The sequence below is a fragment of the Somniosus microcephalus genome, chromosome 19 (assembly GCF_052327205.1).
Source record: "Somniosus microcephalus isolate GS21.2 chromosome 19, FLI_Smic_1.0, whole genome shotgun sequence".
NCBI classification, from domain to species: domain Eukaryota; kingdom Metazoa; phylum Chordata; class Chondrichthyes; order Squaliformes; family Somniosidae; genus Somniosus; species Somniosus microcephalus.
The window spans coordinates 33,582,902-33,600,529 of NC_141005.1; the positions used below are offsets into that span (position 1 = coordinate 33,582,902).

At 51.3% G+C, this 17,628-nt stretch overlaps 1 protein-coding gene across 3 annotated transcripts in view; it reads left to right on the top strand.

Annotated features, from left to right (window-relative positions):
• Positions 1-3,086, top strand: part of LOC147104295 (uncharacterized) — an 89,308-nt gene extending 86,222 nt beyond the window's left edge. For 2 of the 3 annotated variants that reach the window (XM_085961487.1, XM_085961489.1), the window contains exon 8: positions 850-3,086. In XM_085961487.1, coding sequence (XP_085817613.1) covers positions 850-1,428 — 579 coding nt within the window. In that variant the 3' untranslated portion in view covers positions 1,429-3,086. The remainder of the gene's footprint in view (positions 1-849) is intronic. The other variant, XM_085961488.1, reaches the window with a different exon arrangement.
• Positions 3,087-17,628: the final 14,542 nt, after the last annotated feature.

Consider the following 17,628-nt stretch of genomic DNA (forward strand, 5'->3'; position numbering starts at 1 on the left):
TCTACTTGAAACCATCTCTAATTTCAAATTAGTCTTTAATTGGCTAATATCTCCAAAACCCACTTAGCGGCCGATTAGGTGACTGAACATTGCAATTTAATTTCATTGAATTATTGTTTGACCAGATCAAACATTGACATAAAAATGGCTACCATTTAGCAGTGCAAATCAGCCCAAGCACCCAGGGAGTTAGCTCATTACTGTCGCCATCTGAATGCCAGAGTGAGTTATCTCATCAGTGACGTTCAAGGCGTTGAGGCATTTCTCCCTTTTCTCCACCCCCTCCCTTTCTACTTCTGCCTATGACACAAATCATTCTTCAACCAGGAATCAACTTACTCTCCAGCCTCTGCAGTGCTCATTTTGAGTAACCCGTGGGAGGTGTGCCACAGAGGTTTGAATGACTCACAGTGATGGCATATGTCACGTCTTTTTTGAACAGGTAGTCTTACTATACATTTAAAACACACTTTGCCTGCCCAAGACTGCAGGATAATAATTCTGAAAAGTGGAAAAACATTTGATGCCATGAACAGTTTTACTATCTCTCAAGTCCCTCCTAGGCATTCTTGAAATGTAATTTTGCTTTTACTGTATACTTTGCTATCAGTTTAAAAAGCAAATCATTTTTGGACAGGTGTATACTAAAACTCCAAATAATGGACAGAATCACCATCATGATGATTGCATGTTTTTTTATTACAAAAACCCAAATGAGAGTAAAGGCTTAAATTATTTGTGTGATAAAATTTTGTGATACGAGAAGATGACTGGTTGGATAGAATACACTAAGCAATTCATGTATCAAAAAAAAAATATGCTAGAAGTAATCTGTTATTTTGTTTTCAGATTGAACAGATGGAAATGCAGCATAGAGAACTCTTACAGAGGCAGGTGGAACTGCTACGGAAGGAGTACAACAAGTTAAATCATCAAGCTAATGATAGCCCTGATTCTATTCAGGACTCTGCAGATGATTGCACTAATGGAACTGAGAGTACAACCAAACGAGTATTAGTAGGCACTACAACTTTGTCTCCCAGGAGTCGCAGCATTAGACTGACCATACCCACCAGTATAGTAACATCAGCACATGAAATCATGACCTCTGAGCATGAGATTATGACGACATCACAAGATGTGATTGCGGCATCTGAAATGGACCTTGGTTCTGGAAATGTCATATCCTTCATTGAGCCTAATGATAATTCATCAAATGGATCTGCAGGTCTGACAACACTTGAAATTGTGGAGGTCCATTTAGACAGTGAGTCAGCCATTTCAAATATTGAGTCATCTTCCCCAACACATGTACATCTGTATCCTGTCACACAAATCAATGATCATGTAGAACTTCCCACTGGCAAACGGGTATCTGAAGAGGACCCTGAAGAAGAAAGTCAACCAAAAATCCAGAGAACTGCTTAAAGCAGGATACTACTATGTTGTTGCATAGTATCAAAATGTATGCCTTACTTTTTTATCCATATTTTCAATGAATAATTTATCTTATGAATATTTAATTTTCAGATCCATTCTAATTTCAGTGGGAATTTTTTAATGGGCATTACAGATAACAACTTATTTGACTTATGAACTTTCACCATTTCAGATTGCTTTGTGCCAAATGTACAGTTTCCTTGTGCAGTCGAAGATATTTAGGCAATACAATAAGTCCTTACTTGTTAAGGTAAGAGAGCAAGAATGTAGACTGACGTGTGACCTCGCCCAAAAAAAGATTACCAACACTGCAATGAACCAGAATGACTCTTGACTGAAAAACTACTGGGAACTCAAAAATAAGATGGCTGCTGACCAAGATCAACCTAAATAATGAAAAATTCTGTCATCTGTTTGATTTCAAGGCCATTTAAACAAATCCATTTCTATTTTAAGGAAGCCTTAGGAAGACATTAACAGTTATGATACAGAAATGTAAATTTATATTTAATGAGGTTAAATCTTTTTTGGAAAGGGGCCACTGGCACTTTATCATCAGGTAGTAAAAGTTAACCATCAAATAGCCAAAGTATTTACTATCCTTTGATAGACCTATGTGCACACTGGCATCTCCGATGTAACAAGTTAATGATGAGTAGACAAAGAACCAGACAAAATTCACCTTGTAGAAATGTTTTAATACAATTTATCTGTTAATTCGGATGTCATTAAAGGAAAATGAAATTTAAGATAAATACTATCCCCTTATAAGTACTGCCAATAATGTTCTTCTACCACATTTTTTTCATTTTGTTTTGGAGTAATCCTGATTTTACAGGGTAGTGTTTTGCCTCTCGATCCCCTCCCTCTCCGCCCCCCCCCCCCACCCACCCCCTCAAAGTTACCAAGATAAATTTCTCAGCAGAGACTAGTGGAGGTGGGGGTTGGTTAATGGCAAAACTCTGCCACATCTGGTCTCTGCAAGACATAACTGGGAAATACAGGGAGTGAATGTGCTGAAAGGAGATCACCTTGGCTGATAGCTCATTGCATTCAGTCCATACAGACTGTGTGAGGTGAATGTTTACAGGGTTCCTCAGATGCCTTTGGTGTTTGTGTAAGTTCTGCAGACTGATATTCAAAACATATCACAGATTCTAAGCTGTTCTGAATTAAATGGCCAAGTGACATGCCTGTGATTTATTTGTTTCTGCTTTTGTTTGTGAGGTAAATTGCTAACCTGAAATCATTCCAGATGTCCAAGTTGGTGATGCTTGATCCCAAAATAATTAGCGTATTCATAATTATTTTTAATAGAAATCTCCCAAACTATTTCAAGCCTTAGACTGTTGCTGCACATACTTTATTTATTTTATTCCCACTGCAATATAGTATTTCACTCTTCTCTTGGTGAGAGGGATGCCCCACACTGGATGTTCCACTCATCGTGACACGCTCATGTACAATAGTATTTTGTTTTGGTTCAGCCATGAAAAGCATCTGTCCATTGGTTCTCCTACATTGCCTTTTCCCAAATGTTTTAGTTTCAATGGATATTAATGAACTGCTGAATTTATATTTTTAATTAAGCCACATTTTTGTAATATAAAGGAAGACATTAAATATGTATTCTATATGATCAGCAACCAAGTATATTTCTTGTCTGAGCCAGTGACAGGCAATTTTTGCACTGAACACAAACAAATAAATGCATTTATATTTCATTCTAAAATCAAAATCAGATGTATTGTCTAAATAAGTTACAATCTATATATTTTCACCCTGTTAACAGCACTGAGTCTAAAATTGAGTAAATTCAATTTTATTTAAATTTCCTCTTGGAGGAGTTTAGCGATTAATGTTAAATGGCACCTAGTATTTTCATTCTTCCAACCTTCAACACAAACATAACCTCATAACTTAGGTTTTCTGACAATTTTTCAGAGTTGAATAAGCTATATTTTCTGACATTCATTTCTGGATGAAGATGTTTTGTTACACGACAGGCACTGTATAAATGTACTAGCTGAAGTGCCCGGCGGTGCCGAGGCTTTTTCGAGGGAATGTTGTTGTTGGAAGAGAGAGAGAGAGCGACTGGGGGGAAGAGAGAGAGCGACTGGGGGGAAGAGAGAGAGCGACTGGGGGGAAGAGAGAGTGCGACTGGGGGGAAGAGAGGGAGGGGAGGGGGAGGGGAGGGCGGGGAAGGGAGGGCGGGGGGAGGAAGGGAGGGAGGAGGGGGAAGGGAGGGCGGGGAAGGGAGGGAGGGGGAGGGCGGGGAAGGGAGGGGGGAAGGGGGGAGGGCGGGGGGCGACCCCCCCGAGGGTCGCGGCCCCCCCCCGAGGTGAAGACCGCCGATTGCGCGCGCAGCAGGAGCTGAGACGCGGCGTGTCTCTCGGCCGGTGGGCCCGGTTGCCAGGGCAACCGTGACGCTGACCAAGCCAGAGAGAGAGACGCCGCGTCTCAGCTGCTCCTGCTGCGCGCGCGGCACCAGCCCCCCCCCCCGAGGGTCGCGGCCCCCCCCCCCCCCCCCGAGGGTCGCGGCCCCCCCCCCCCCCCCCCCAGGTGAAGACCGCCGATTGCGGCTGTGCGAGACGTCCGGCGGGCCCGGTTGCCAGGGTAACGCTGGATGCTCAGCAAGCCCCGCCCCCCGGCTGAGCCAGAGACGTCTCAGCTCCTGCTGCGCGCGCACCCTAGCGGCGCTGGGCTGAGGCTCGGCCCTCCAGCCTTCGAGTGGGGCCGGGAGGTGCCTAGCTCGGGCGTGGGTGCGGAGGAGACGCCGAGGCTTCTAGGCCTACCTGGAAAAACGGGAAAGGTAGGAAAATTAATGAGATTAGATAAGTTAATTACTTTCTAAATCATTTTTTTTTAAAACAATATGTGTTTTAAAAGCAACGTTTTTTTTTAAGACGCAGAAAGCGGGAAAAAGAAAGGAAAAGTTTGGAATCAAGATGGCGGTGACTCACCTCGGTTCAGAACGATAAAGCCCGGCCACACGCGCACCGATTGGCCCGGCGGCACACGCCAGCAACCCGGCGTACGATTGGTCGAGCTCGAGGTCACTCTGTCGCTAATGAGCGGATAATGAGATGCTAATGAGCGGAACGTTGAAGGTTTTTGGGATACCGCGGGCAGGATTTTAGCCCGGCCGAAACGTAAATACGCTTAAAACCGTCTCGGAAGCGTAAGCTTTCTTTTGAGGTAACGCGCGCGTAGGAACGCCCTGTAACTTTCGAGTGCATACCCATAAGCACACGCGATGACAGACAGAATGACAGAAGTACCGATTTATATATATAGATGTTGCTGTGAACTGAGCTGTTTATCCAACTGTACATTAGTAAATGCTCTGAATACTTCAGTTCCATAACAAAACTTGACAAATAACTTCCACTTATTTATCAGGGTAAAAATAAATCTGCAAAAGACAATTTGGTTCAAACTGCAGAAAATAGAGGTGAATTCTCTGACTGACAGGATTCAGAGGTGTGAGGTCTGTGGAATGGTATAAGTGTACCAGCTCCATGCTCTACACCATTACAGCTGTCAGTACATGAAGTGAATCGAATTGGCTGAAGACTATCAAGAAACTGCTGAGTGCACTGGACACCGCAAAGGCTACGGGCCCTGACAACATCTCGTCTGTAATGCTGAAGACCAGTGCTCCAGCTGCAGCTCTAGCCAAGCTATTCCACTACAACTACAACACTGGCATCTACCCAACAATGTGAAAAATTGCCCGGGTATGTCCTGTCCACAAAAAGCAGGAAAAATCCAACCCGGCCAATTACTCCCCTATCCGCCTCAATCTGTCAGGGTGGCTGTCCCGGGGCCGTGTAGACACGGGGCCGTGCTGTCCGGGCGAGGCTGGTTCTGGACCCAAGTGCAGACAGACGAGGCGAGAAGCAGATATGCAGTCTTAAATAACAGTACTAGAACCACACAGGTAAACAGTTACGAAACATAGGAGCTCAAGACAAGCTACCACATAGGCAAACGGCTAGTCAAGATAGGAACTCAAGACAAGCTACCATGAGGCAACCGGCTTGTCCAGACTGAGCTCAAGACAAGCTACCACAGGGCAACCGGCTTGTCCAAACTGAGCACCTTATCAAGGCTAAGCAACTGGTCAGCACCTTGTCAGACCGAGAACAAAGGGAAGAACCACAGAACTTAAATACAAGCAAAAACATAACACAGATAAACAGTTATAGACATAGGGGCTCAAGACAAGCAACCACTAAGGCAAACGGCTTGTCAAGACTTAGCCCAAGACAAGCTACCCCTAGGCAACCAGCTTGTCAAGGCAAGCTACCACAGGGCAACCGGCTTGTCCAAACTGAGCACCTAGTCAAGACAGAGCACCTTGTCAAGACTGACTCCCTTGTCAGGACTGAGCCGAGAGGGAAGAAACCACAGAACTTAAATACAAGCAAAAACAGGTGAAACCATAAACCCGATAAAAGGCAATTAAATAATAAACACGAGAGAAACTAGTAACAATTAACAAAGGGAAACCAACCAGTGAAGGTGCCATCTAGGGGTTAGTGAAGGAACTGACCGGCACCCTCACACTCATTCCAGACCTTGCTCTCTGTGGAGCAGGTTGTGCTGCAGCAGCTGAGTGGGAAGTGGTGGTCGCCTTGACCTGGGAGTGGAGGGGAAGGAGAGACCCCAGGCCACCACCACCATCAACCAACATCATCTACCGAGGTGTCTGGAGAGAGAGGAGGAGAGGGAAAAAGGAGGCCAGCATCTACAGCTGGAGAGGCTTTTACATCCCTGCCTCCCCAATTTGGCCTCCATTCCAGGAGAGGGAGAGAGGAGAGGAGCGGCCTTCAACACCCACTACTTGGAAGGAGGGTAGGAGCAACTTTTTCTATTTGAACTTCTGCAGGGGGGTGTCATTCGTGCATTCCCCAAAGACTTTGTATTGTGGGTAGGGGGAGGAAAGAAGACCGGGCCGGAAGACCAAGGGGTGTCAAAAGCCCCTTCCATTGCCTGGCCTGGGTTAGCTGGAGCTGCCCAGGTGAAGCCTTCATCGCGAAGACCTGGTGTGGGGCTGAGCCTGGGCTTTTCTCCAGCTTCCCAGGCAAAGACATCTTCTCCCCCTGCCTGAAGACCATCCGCAGAGACTTTATTTTTCCAACGGGGAGTGCACCCCCTGCCGACACCCACCCACCCACCTACCATCCTGAGTGGCGCCCCTGCCTTTGCGGCCTCCCTCCTTCCCACCCCCCCCCCTCTTTGTCTCTCTCCCTGTCTCTCAGGAGGCACCTCTGGTTCAAAACTCTACACTAATTGCCACTTGAGCAGAGGGGAGTAGGCCCCTCTCCCAATTACTTCCAACAAGGGGAGAGGCGGGCCTTAGTTTAACAGCTCCCTCTGCTCAAGGGAAGACTTTTTTTTTAAAAACCTGAGGCCTTTTTAACACCTTCAGGCCTGTGACTTGGGGTGAGTGTAGCTTCTTCTTTTAAAAAAAAGGGAACCACCCCATAATGGCGAGTGCATCTTTGCCGGTGGCGGGGTCAGCCAGGACCTATGCGAGAGTGGTAGCCACAGCCACATCCGCTCTCGCTTCTCCTGCTGCCCCGTCACCTTTTAAACTCATCACTAAAAAGCTTGGGGTGAAGAGCTACACCCACCTCAATATGACAATTGAGGCGTGCGTTAAGGCCATGGCTGGGGTTGTCGGCCCTTCAGCCATCCTCGCCGCCTCAAAAATGTACGGGAAGGCTGTGTTCTTCCTGGGGTCGGAGCGGGCGGTGTCCCTGGCCATCACAAAGGGGCTCACTGTGGGCGGGACCTTCCTGGCGGTGGATCCTCTCGAGGCCACCGCGAGGAGGATCGTTATTTCTAACGTCCCGCCCTACATTCCTGGTGAGCTCCTCCTCCCCGACTTGAACCAACTTGGGGAGGTGAGGTCGGGGATTGCGCCTATCCCGCTCGGCTGCCGGGAAGCCAGCCTTCGGCACGACTTCTTCCGGCGCCAGGTTTACATCCAGCTGGCGCGGGAGGAGGACACCGACGGGGCTTTTGTCGTCCTCCATGAGGGGACCGCCTACCGCGCCTTTTGGACGTTGGACGGTGTGCGGTGCCACGCCTGTAAGGAGGTGGAGCACATTAGAAAGAACTGCCCCGCCTCCAAGGCCGCCAGATCGTCTGGCGTGGCCAAGGCTGGCGCCGCCACCGCTCCTCTCCCCGGGTCTGGCCGCGCCCCTCAAACAACTGATGCGCGGTCGTCGTCGGAGGCCGATGCCACCGGGGCCTCCGGCGGGGGGGAGGGAGCCCGTCCGGGCGGAAAGAAGGCGCGGGGCAAACCCAAGCATTTCAGGGTGGGTCCCCCCGCGGAGGGCGAGCCCCTGGACTTAGATTCCCTGACACCCGCGCGCATTGCGGAGTTGGTCAGGGCAGACGAGGGTGGGAGGGGCCTCATGCCCGAGCCTGTGGCCGCCACGGCGGAAACGTTAATACCTGCGGCCGGGCTCGGGCCCGAGGAACCCGACGAACCTGCCCCACCGGAGGGAGCAGAGGAGGAGGCCCCTGCAGGCATGGAGGTCCCCCTTGCTCCCTCCGCGTTAAAAAGAAGGCGCGACCCCCTGGATGAGGAGGAGGGCCGGGAGGAGGAAGGTCCCTCCGAACAGGGGGAGTCGTTGCCCGCCGCGGGTACTGCGCCCCCTCCGCTGTCACCATCTCCGGCGTTCGGCAGGGGTCGCCTGTCCCTCGCGAGGCTGAGGCAGATGTGTCTGTCCAGCACGCGCCTCCCGGGGATGGGGACGAGACCCTGCCCGTTGGGGGGGTCGTGGAACAACCCGCGGCAGATGTAGATTGTCTCTCGGTGCCATTACCCCTCGACGGGTCGGGCGTCCTGGGGTCTGGGTCGGGCGAGTTTGATGAAAGTGAGCTCGCCCAAAGCAACCCAGGCATTTCCCAGGGGCTGCTCGACCTGGTCGAGGGTTTAGTTAAGGACACCCCATCTGCTGGGTCGGAGGCCAGTGGCAGGGAAGAGGAGGGCCCTCTGACTGTGTCTCCGCGCCGGACGTCTTGGAGGAGTTGGGTTTTGTTTTTTCCCCGATTCCTCCGGCGTCTGAGGCGGAGGGAGGCTTCGAACCGCCGCCGTTTTCTGGCCCGGCGCCCCCAGAGGAGCCCAGGGAGGATTCCTCTGCCATCGATCCTGGGGGTGGGGTCCGGGTGGAGGCGGGGCCGGCTGTTGAGGCCGAGCCGTTCACTGTGCAACGGACGGGTCGGCCGCCGGCGACGACCCCCCGGAGGTGGATGGGGACTCGGTGATGGGCATGGAGGACGATTTGGATTCCATCGCCGACGAGGCGATGGATGACCCCGTGCCCCTCGCCGGGCCTCCCCTCATTCCCATCAAGGAACTCCGGGATTTTGTGGCCGTGCGCCACGGTCGTCAGAATAAGACCCAGCTGGCCCTCGCCAGGTGGTCGGAGCTGGTGCTGCTCATCGGGTTGGTCCGCGCCGCCATCAGGGCCGCGGACGCGGACGTGAGCCCGCTCGAGCTGCGTCGGCTCAGGTCGTTCCTCACTGGGCTCCTGAGGGAGTGGCGGTCGACTAGCGACTGCGCTCCCTCCCCCCGTTAGTTGTAGGTAGAGGTTGCACTATGCTTCTGAGATGAAGATAACCATAGCCAGCCTCAACATCAACGGCAGCAGGGAGGCTCGCCGCAGATTTAATAACCTTTCGGTCCTTCGGGACGGGAAGTATGCGGTGTGCTTCCTGCAAGAAACCCACACCGTTCCGGGAGACGAGGCCACGTGGCTCCTGGAGTGGCAAGGAGGGGTCAGCATGAGTCACCTCTCCAGCGTTTCCAGCGGGGTGGCTATCTTGCTGGCCCCGCATTTTCAGCCGGAGATCTTGGGGGTCAAGGAGCTCGTGCCGGGCCGCTTGCTCCAGGTCACTGTGCGCCTGGGGGGCGTGCCGCTCCATCTAGTGAACGTGTACGCCCCTCAGGCCGGTGCGCAGCAAGTGCGCTTCTTTGAAGAAGTGTCCGCTCTTCTGGGCTCCATCGACGCGGGCGAGTGCGTCATCCTCGGGGGGGAGTTTAACTGCACCCTCGAGGCGAGGGACCGTTCGGCCCCCCAGCGATGCCTGGCGGCGATGGAGAAGTTGAGGGACCTGGTTGGGTCCTTCGACTTGGTGGACGTCTGGCGACATCTCCACCCCGACTCCAGCGCCTTCACTAGCGTGAGGTCTGGAGGAGGATGGTCCAGGATCGACCGCCTTTATATTTCCCGGGCGTACGTCTCCTGCGTTCCGGCAGCTTCCATGCGGCCGGTGCCATGCACGGACCACCACCTGGTGTGGGCGGAGCTCGCTCCGCTGCGCGCACGGGGGGGGTCCGCGTACTGGCATTTTAATAACCGGCTGCTGGAGGATGCGCGGTTCCGGGATTCGTTTCGCCGGTTCTGGGCCGACTGGAGAAGGAAGCGGGGGGGCTTCCCCTCCTTGAGGCTATGGTGGGACGTGGGCAAGGCTCACGTCCGTCTCTTCTGTCAGGAGTATGCGAAGGGGTCGACCAAGAGGCGGGAGGCCCGGGTCGGGCGGTTGGAGAAGGAGGTGCTCGACCTGGAGTCCCGCCTCGGTCAAGTCTTCAAGGACCCGGCCCTGCGGATGGTGTACGAAGAGAAGAAGGGCGCGCTGAAGGACCTGCAGCTTGTCGGGTCCCGAGGCGCGTACGCGAGGTCGCGGATCCAGTTCCTGCGGGACCTGGACCGCGGCTCCCCCTTCTTCTACTCGCTGGAAAAAAGACAGGGGGTCCGTAAGCAGCTCTTGGGGCTGCTGGCCGACGACGGATCTCTGGTCTCGGATCCGGAGGGAATCAGTGCGGAGGCCCGCGCCTATTACGGGGCTCTGTTCTCTCCGGATCCGTCCAGCGAGGCTGCGCGCAGAGTTTTGTGGGAGGACCTGCCGAAGGTCGGCCTGGAGGGCGCCGAAAAATTGGACGCTCCTCTGAGTCTGGAGGAGCTGACCGGCGCCCTCCGGCAGCTCTCCAGGGGAAAGTCCCCGGGGCTGGACGGGCTGACCGTGGAGTTCCACAGGGCGTTCTGGGACGTCTTGGGGGGCGACTACACGTGGGTCCTGGGGGAAAGTTTGGCGACCGGGGAGATGCCCCTCTCTTGGCGCAGGGCGGTTATTGTCCTGCTGCCTAAGAAGGGCGATCTCCGCCTCCTTAAGAACTGGCGCCCGGTCTCCCTCCTCAGCACGGACTATAAAATTTTTGCCAGGGCTATGTCTGCTCGCCTAGGCGCCGTGCTGGCCCACATGATCCACCCCGACCAGTCCTACACGGTCCCGGGCCGGACCATCCACGATAACATCCATCTGGTCCGGGACCTGGTCCACCATTCCCAGAGGGCTGGTCTGTCAGTCGCTTTCCTTTCCCTGGATCAGGAGAAGACGTTCGACAGGGTGGATCACGAGTATCTCTTCGGGACTCTGCGCGCATTCGGGTTCGGGACGCATTTTGTCGCCCGGATCCGACTTCTGTACACTGCCGCAGAGTGTCTGATTAAAGTTAACGGGTCCTTGACGGCGCCCCTTCGCTTCGGGAGGGGGGTGCGTCAGGGATGCCCGATGTCCGGCCAGTTATACGCCGTTTGCGTAGAGCCTTTCCTGCGCCTCTTGCGGAAGAGGTTGACAGGACTGGCTCTGCAAGGGTCGGGCGTGGAGGTGGTCCTCTCGGCTTATGCCGATGACGTGCTCCTCACGGTCACGGATCCCGCTGACTTGCGGAGGATGCGGGAATGCCAGCAGATTTACTCGGACGCATCCTCCGCCAAGATCAACTGGGAGAAATGTTCTGGACTCCTGGTGGGTCAGTGGCGGGTGGACTCCCTGCCGGAGGAGTTCAGGCCCTTCGCCTGGAGCACCACGCACCTCCTCTACTTGGGAGTCTACCTCAGCCCTGCCGAGGACGCCTGGCCGGCGAACTGGCAAGAGGTGGAGGCCAAAGTCACCGCTCGCTTAGGACGCTGGACAGGATTGCTCCGAGTGTTGTCCTACAGGGGTCGAGCGATGGTCATAAACCAACTGGTGGCCGCCATGTTGTGGTACCGGTTCGTTACTTTGATCCCTCCCCCTGCGTTTGTCGCCAAGATACAGAAGAAGCTCGTCGACTTCTTCTGGGACAAAAGGATGCACTGGGTGTCTGCCGCGGTTCTGAGTCTCCCGCTTAGGGAGGGCGGTCAGGCGTTGGTGTGCCACCGCACCCAGGCTGCGACTTTCCGTCTTCGGACGCTGCAGAGATACCTGTACGTCGAGAATCCTCCGAGATGGTGTGCGCTGGCGACGTACTTTTTCCGCCAGCTGCACGGCCTCAATTACGACATGCAGCTCCTGTTTTTGGAAGTGGGCGGCAGGCGTGCCAGCCTGCGGGAGCTGCCTGTCTTCTACCAGGAACTGCTATGGGTTTGGAACTACGTCGCCTCCAGGCGGAGCTCTCCCCCGTCAGGAATGGCGGCTGTCCTTCAGGAGCCGCTGTTCAGGAATCCGCACCTCCGCGTCCGCGAGTTCGGGTGGCTGGCGGAACGCAGGGCTGTGCCTGGCAAGGTGACTAGAGTCGGGGACCTACTCGATGGCGGAGGAGCGGGCTGGATGGCGCCGGAGGAGTTGGCGCGGCGCATGTCTTGGGACAACGTCCGGCTCGCGGTCGATGCCATCGGGTCGGTGAAAGCGACGCTGCACCCCGGCGCCACGAGGTGTATCGAGGCGGCTCAAGCGCGTGGGGCGATCCCGTCCGAGCTTTCCACCGTTCGGACGGAATTCCTTATCGGCGCCCTGCCCCGAAACACCCCTCGGGAACCGGCGCCTTACAATTTGAGCCGTCTCGAGGAGATGCCCTCCGTGCCTTTTCATTCCGCACGGAGGGGTTTCCTGTACGGGCTGCTCCTGCACACTTTCCACTTTGTCATCTTCGCCCGCCGTCCGGACACGCCGTGGCGTGCCGTTTTGCCTTCCGGCGGAGGCGGAGGTCCCCAATGGAGGGCTCTCTATGCGGGAGTCCTCCCTTGTTCTATTGGGGACTTGGCCTGGAGGGTGTTGCATGGAGCAGTCCCGTGCAATATATTGTTAAATAGGTTCACAGACACCCAGACCGCCTGTTTGTTCTGCGGTCTGGAGGAGTCCGTTTTCCATGTTTATGTTCAATGTGAGAGGTTGCAGCCCCTCTTCCATTATTTGAAGGGGCTGCTCCTCGATTTTTGGTTGCACTTCAGTCCCACGCTCTTGATCTACGGTCACCCGGTGCGGAGGGGAGCGGGCAGGTTGGAGGACCTCCTCGTGAGTCTGCTCCTGGGCCTGGTGAAAAAAGCCATCAATTGGTCCAGGCAGCGGGCGGTCGAGGGGGTCATCCAGCCAGATTGCCTCCCTCTCTTCCGCGGCCATGTTCGTGCCCGGGTGGCCCTGGAGATGGAGCACGCGGTGTCCGCCGGCGCGCTCGAGCACTTCCGTGACCGGTGGGCGCCGCGGGGACTGGAGTGCATAATTGGATTAAACAACCAAATTTTAATTTGATTTGTTAAGGTTTATTTAAAGATTTTTTAGTGGTTTAGTTACAGTTTATTTGTTCATTTATTTGGTCTTACCAAAAGAGGAGAGAAACTAGTAACAATTAACAAAGGGAAACCAACCAGTGAAGGTGCCATCTAGGGGTTACTGAAGGAACTGACTGGCACCCTCACACAATCATCAGCTAAGTGTTGGAGTCATCAACAGTGCTATCAAGCGACACTTACCAATACCCTGGTAACCTAATCTTCAGTTTGGGTTCTGCCAGGATTATTCGATTCCAGACCTCATTACAGCCTTGGTACAAACAAGGACACCAGAGCTAAATTCCAGAGGTGAAGTGAGAGTGACTACCCTTGACATCAAGGCAGCACTCGACCGAGGAGCACTAGTAAACCCAAAGTCAATGGGGACCAGGGAGTAAACTCTCCAGTGGCTGGAGTCATAACTAGCACAAAGGAAGATGGTTGTGGTTGTTGGAGACCAATCATCTCAGCCCCAGAAGCTTCAGGAGTTCCTCAGGGCAGCATCCTAGGTCCAATTATCTTCAGCTGCTTCATCAATGCCTTGCCCTTTATCGTCGCTGGATCAAAATCCTGACACTTCATACCTAACTGCACTGGGAGTACCTTCACCACATGGACTGCAGTGGTTCAAAAAGGAGGCTCTCAAGGGTAACTAGGGATGGGCAATAAATGCTGCGCCACCCATACCCCAAAATTGAATTTTAAATAAACAACAATTTGCATTACATTTAACAGTGTCAGCCGTGGTTCAGTGGATACGCCTGAGTCAAAAGGTTGTGGGTTCAAGTTCCTCTCCAGAGACTTGAGCACAAAAATCTAGGCTGACACTCCAGTGCAGTACTGAGGGAGTGCTGCACTGTCATAGAAACATAGAAGATAGGAGCAGGAGTAGGCCATTCGGCCCCTTGAGCCTGCTCCGCCATTCAATGAGATCATGGCTGATCATCCAAATTCAATACCCTGTCCCTGCCTTCTCCCCATATCCCTTGATCCCTTTAACCTTAAGAAATATATCCAACTCTTTCTTGAATATATTTAATGAACTGGCCTCCACCGCCCTCTGTGGCAGAGAATTCCACAGGTTCACCACTCTCTGGGTGAAGAAATTCCTCCTCATCTCAGTCCAAAATGGCTTACCCCTTATCCTTAGACTATGACCCCTGGTTCTGGACTCCCCGACCATCGGAAATATCCTTCCTGCATCTAGTCTGTCCAGGCCTGACAGAATTTTATAGGTTTCGATGAGATCCCCTCTCAATCTTCTAAACTCCAGTGAGTATAAGCCCAATTGACACAATCTCTCCTCATACGTCATTCCTGCCATTCCAGGTATCAGCTTGGTGAATCTTCGCTGCACTCCTTCCATGGCAAGAACGTCCTTCCTCAGATAAGGTGACCAAAACTGCACACAATACTCAAGGTGTGGTCTCACCAAGGCCCTGTACAATTGCAGCAAGACATCCTTGTTCCTGTACTCGAACCCTCTTGCTACGAAGGCCAACATACCATTTGCCTTCTTAACCACCTGCTGCACCTGCATGTTTACCTTCAGCGACTGGTGCACAAGAACACCCAGGTCTCTTTGCACTTCCCCTTCTCCCAATCTATTGCCATTCAAATAATAATCTGCCTTCCTGTTTTTGCCACCAAAGTGGATAACCTCACATTTATCCACATTATAGTGCATTTGCCATGTTTCTGCCCAATCACCCAACCTGCCCAAATCATACTGGAGTTTCACGACATCCTCCTCACAGCTTACCCTCCCACCCAGCTTTGTGTCGTCTGCAAATTTGGAGATATCATATCCAATTCCCTCGTCCAGATCATTAATATATATTGTGAGCAGCTGGGGTTCTAGGACCGATCCTTGCGGTACCCCACTAGTCACTGCCTGCCACTCGGAAAATGACCCGTTTATTCCAACTCTTTGCTTTCTATCCGCCAACCAGTTCTCTATCCAAGTCAATACCTTGCCCCCAATCCCATGTGCCTTAATTTTGCACGCTAATCTCTTATGCGGGACCTTATCGAAAGCCTTCTGAAAGTCCAAATACACCACATCCACTGGTTCTCCCTTATCTATTTTACCAGTTACATCCTCAAAAAATTCCAGTAGATTACTCAAGCACGATTTACCTTTTGTAAATCCATGTTGACTTTGTCCGATCCTGTCACTGCTTTCCAAGTGCTCTGCTATTACATCTTTTATAATGGACTCTAGCATTTTCCCCACTACCGATGTCAGGCTTACCGGTCTATAATTCCCCGCTTTTTCTCTACCACCTTTTTTGAATAGTGTGATAACATTAGCTACCCTCCAATCCATGGGTACTGTTCCAGAGTCTATCGAGTTCTGGAAGATGACCAGCAATGCATCTACTATTTCTAAGGCCACTTCCTTAAGTACCCTAGGATGTAGATTATCAGGCCCAGGGGATTTATCGGCCTTCAGTCCCATTAATTTTCCTAACACCATTTCCCTACAAATACTGATTTCTTCCAGTTCCATCCTTTCATCAAACCCTATGTTCCCCGGCACCTCTGGGAGGTTATTTGTGTCCTCCTTTGTGAACACAGAACCAAAATATGTATTTAGTTGGTCTGCCATTTCTTTGTTCCCCATTATAAATTACCTGTTTCTGACTGCAGGGGACCTACGCTTGACTTCACCAATCTTTTTCTCTTCACATATCTATAAAAGCTTTTACAGTCAGTTTTTGTGTTCCCTGAAATCTTACTCTCATATTCTATTTTCCCCTTCTTAATTAATCTCCTTGTCCTCCTTTGTTGAATGCTAAACTGCTCCCAATCCTCAGGATTATTGCTTTTTCTGGCCAATTTATATGTCCTCTCCTTGGATCGTATGCTATCCCTAATTTCCCTTGTTAGCCACGGTTGAGTCACCTCTTTTGTTTTTTTTTATGCCAAACTGGGATGAACAAATTCTGTAGTTCATCCATTCGGTCTTTGAATGTTTGCCATTGCCTATCCACCATCAACCCTTTGAGTGACATTCCCCAATCAATCCTATCCAACTCGCGCCTCACACCATCGTAGTTTCCTTTGTTTAAATTGAGGACCCTTGTCTCTGAGTCAACTACTTCATTCTCCATCTTAATGAAGAATTCGACCATATTATGAACGCTCCGACCCAAGGGGCCTCGTACAACAAGATTGCTAATTACTCCTTTCTCGTTACATAATACCCAGTCTAAGATGGCCTGATCTCTGGTTGGTTCCTCGACATATTGGTCCAGGAAACCATCCCGTAAACACTCCAGGAATTCCTCCTCCACAGTATTGTTACTAATTTGGTTAGCCCAATCTATATGTAGATTAAAGTCACCCATGATGACTGCTGTGCCCTTATTGCACACTTCTTTAATTTCCCTTTTAATGCCATCTGTAAAGTCTGTGGGTTGTGCAGTTAATAAATACACAGACTTCAGAAGTAACAAACAAACAGGTCTTTACTATTCGAAGGTCCGGGCGAATCTGCCCCAGCAATCATGCCACAACGCTTATATACTGGTGTGGTCACTATCGGTATTACAGTATACAGAAGCCAAACAAATAGTGCCACACCTAAAGTAGTTCCCTTAAAGGTGAACGGTTACATTCAATAGTTCCCTTAAAGATAGACGGGTACATACACTACAATCCTCCCTTTTTAGCTTATTACTTACAGAGTCCCCGTTAAACATACATATCTTCAACTTCCTATAAAACAAATTACAGATATAATCTCGGTGGAGTCAATGTCATATAAAACAATTTACAAATATAATCTCGGTGGAAACAGTTCACAGGTTCAGTCTCTGCGGAAACAGTTCATAGATTCAGTCTCTGATCTTGACTCGTTCCGAACAACATTCCTTTGGTGTAGCCGGTTCACCTGGCTAGCGTGACTCCTCCATAGCCTTTTTCTTGACGTAACAGCTTGAACTTTCGTCCTGTTGAACCAGCAGTGCAGACTTTTACAACCAGCTGGCTGTCTTGACATTTTCCAGTTTTTCAACTAATTTAGCTCCTTTCGTAATGTCCCGCCTGGAATGGTAGAAGTGCTAATATTTTAGACAGTTATTATCTTCTGCTTCTTCTTTTTCTTTTCTGCCTTTTTGAAACTCTCGGAGCTCCTTTCTCGGCTGCCAGCTGTAGCGCCACCAACTCTCTATGTTCCTTAGACCTTAAGTGCTTCATCCGGATTTCAGCACTTTGAGAGTTTTCATCACAAGCTGGGCAGACCACATCCTCATAATATTCAGTGTCACTCAACAGGTCATGGTAATATTCAGGTTCGTCCTGAGTTAGGCCAGCGAGAGAGACTTCTTCTTCCTCCTCACCCGTCTGGACGTTAGCTGACGGTGGTTCCTTCCCTAAACATCTTTCTTGAAAAGCCTTCTTCATGCATTCATATTCATCCCGCTCTTCCTGGGTTATCTGCCATTCCTTCACGACGGACCTCATTTGTGAGTTCAATACCTTCCTTTCCATCGGTAATTGCGTTATCAGGCTATTTAACCCTTCTACTGAAATAACGGTTTCCACATTCTTCTGTTCACCTTGACGTGATTCAATGTACTTTTGGCATCCTTGTAAAATTTGTGTTGCCACCTCAGCTATCTCCGTGACT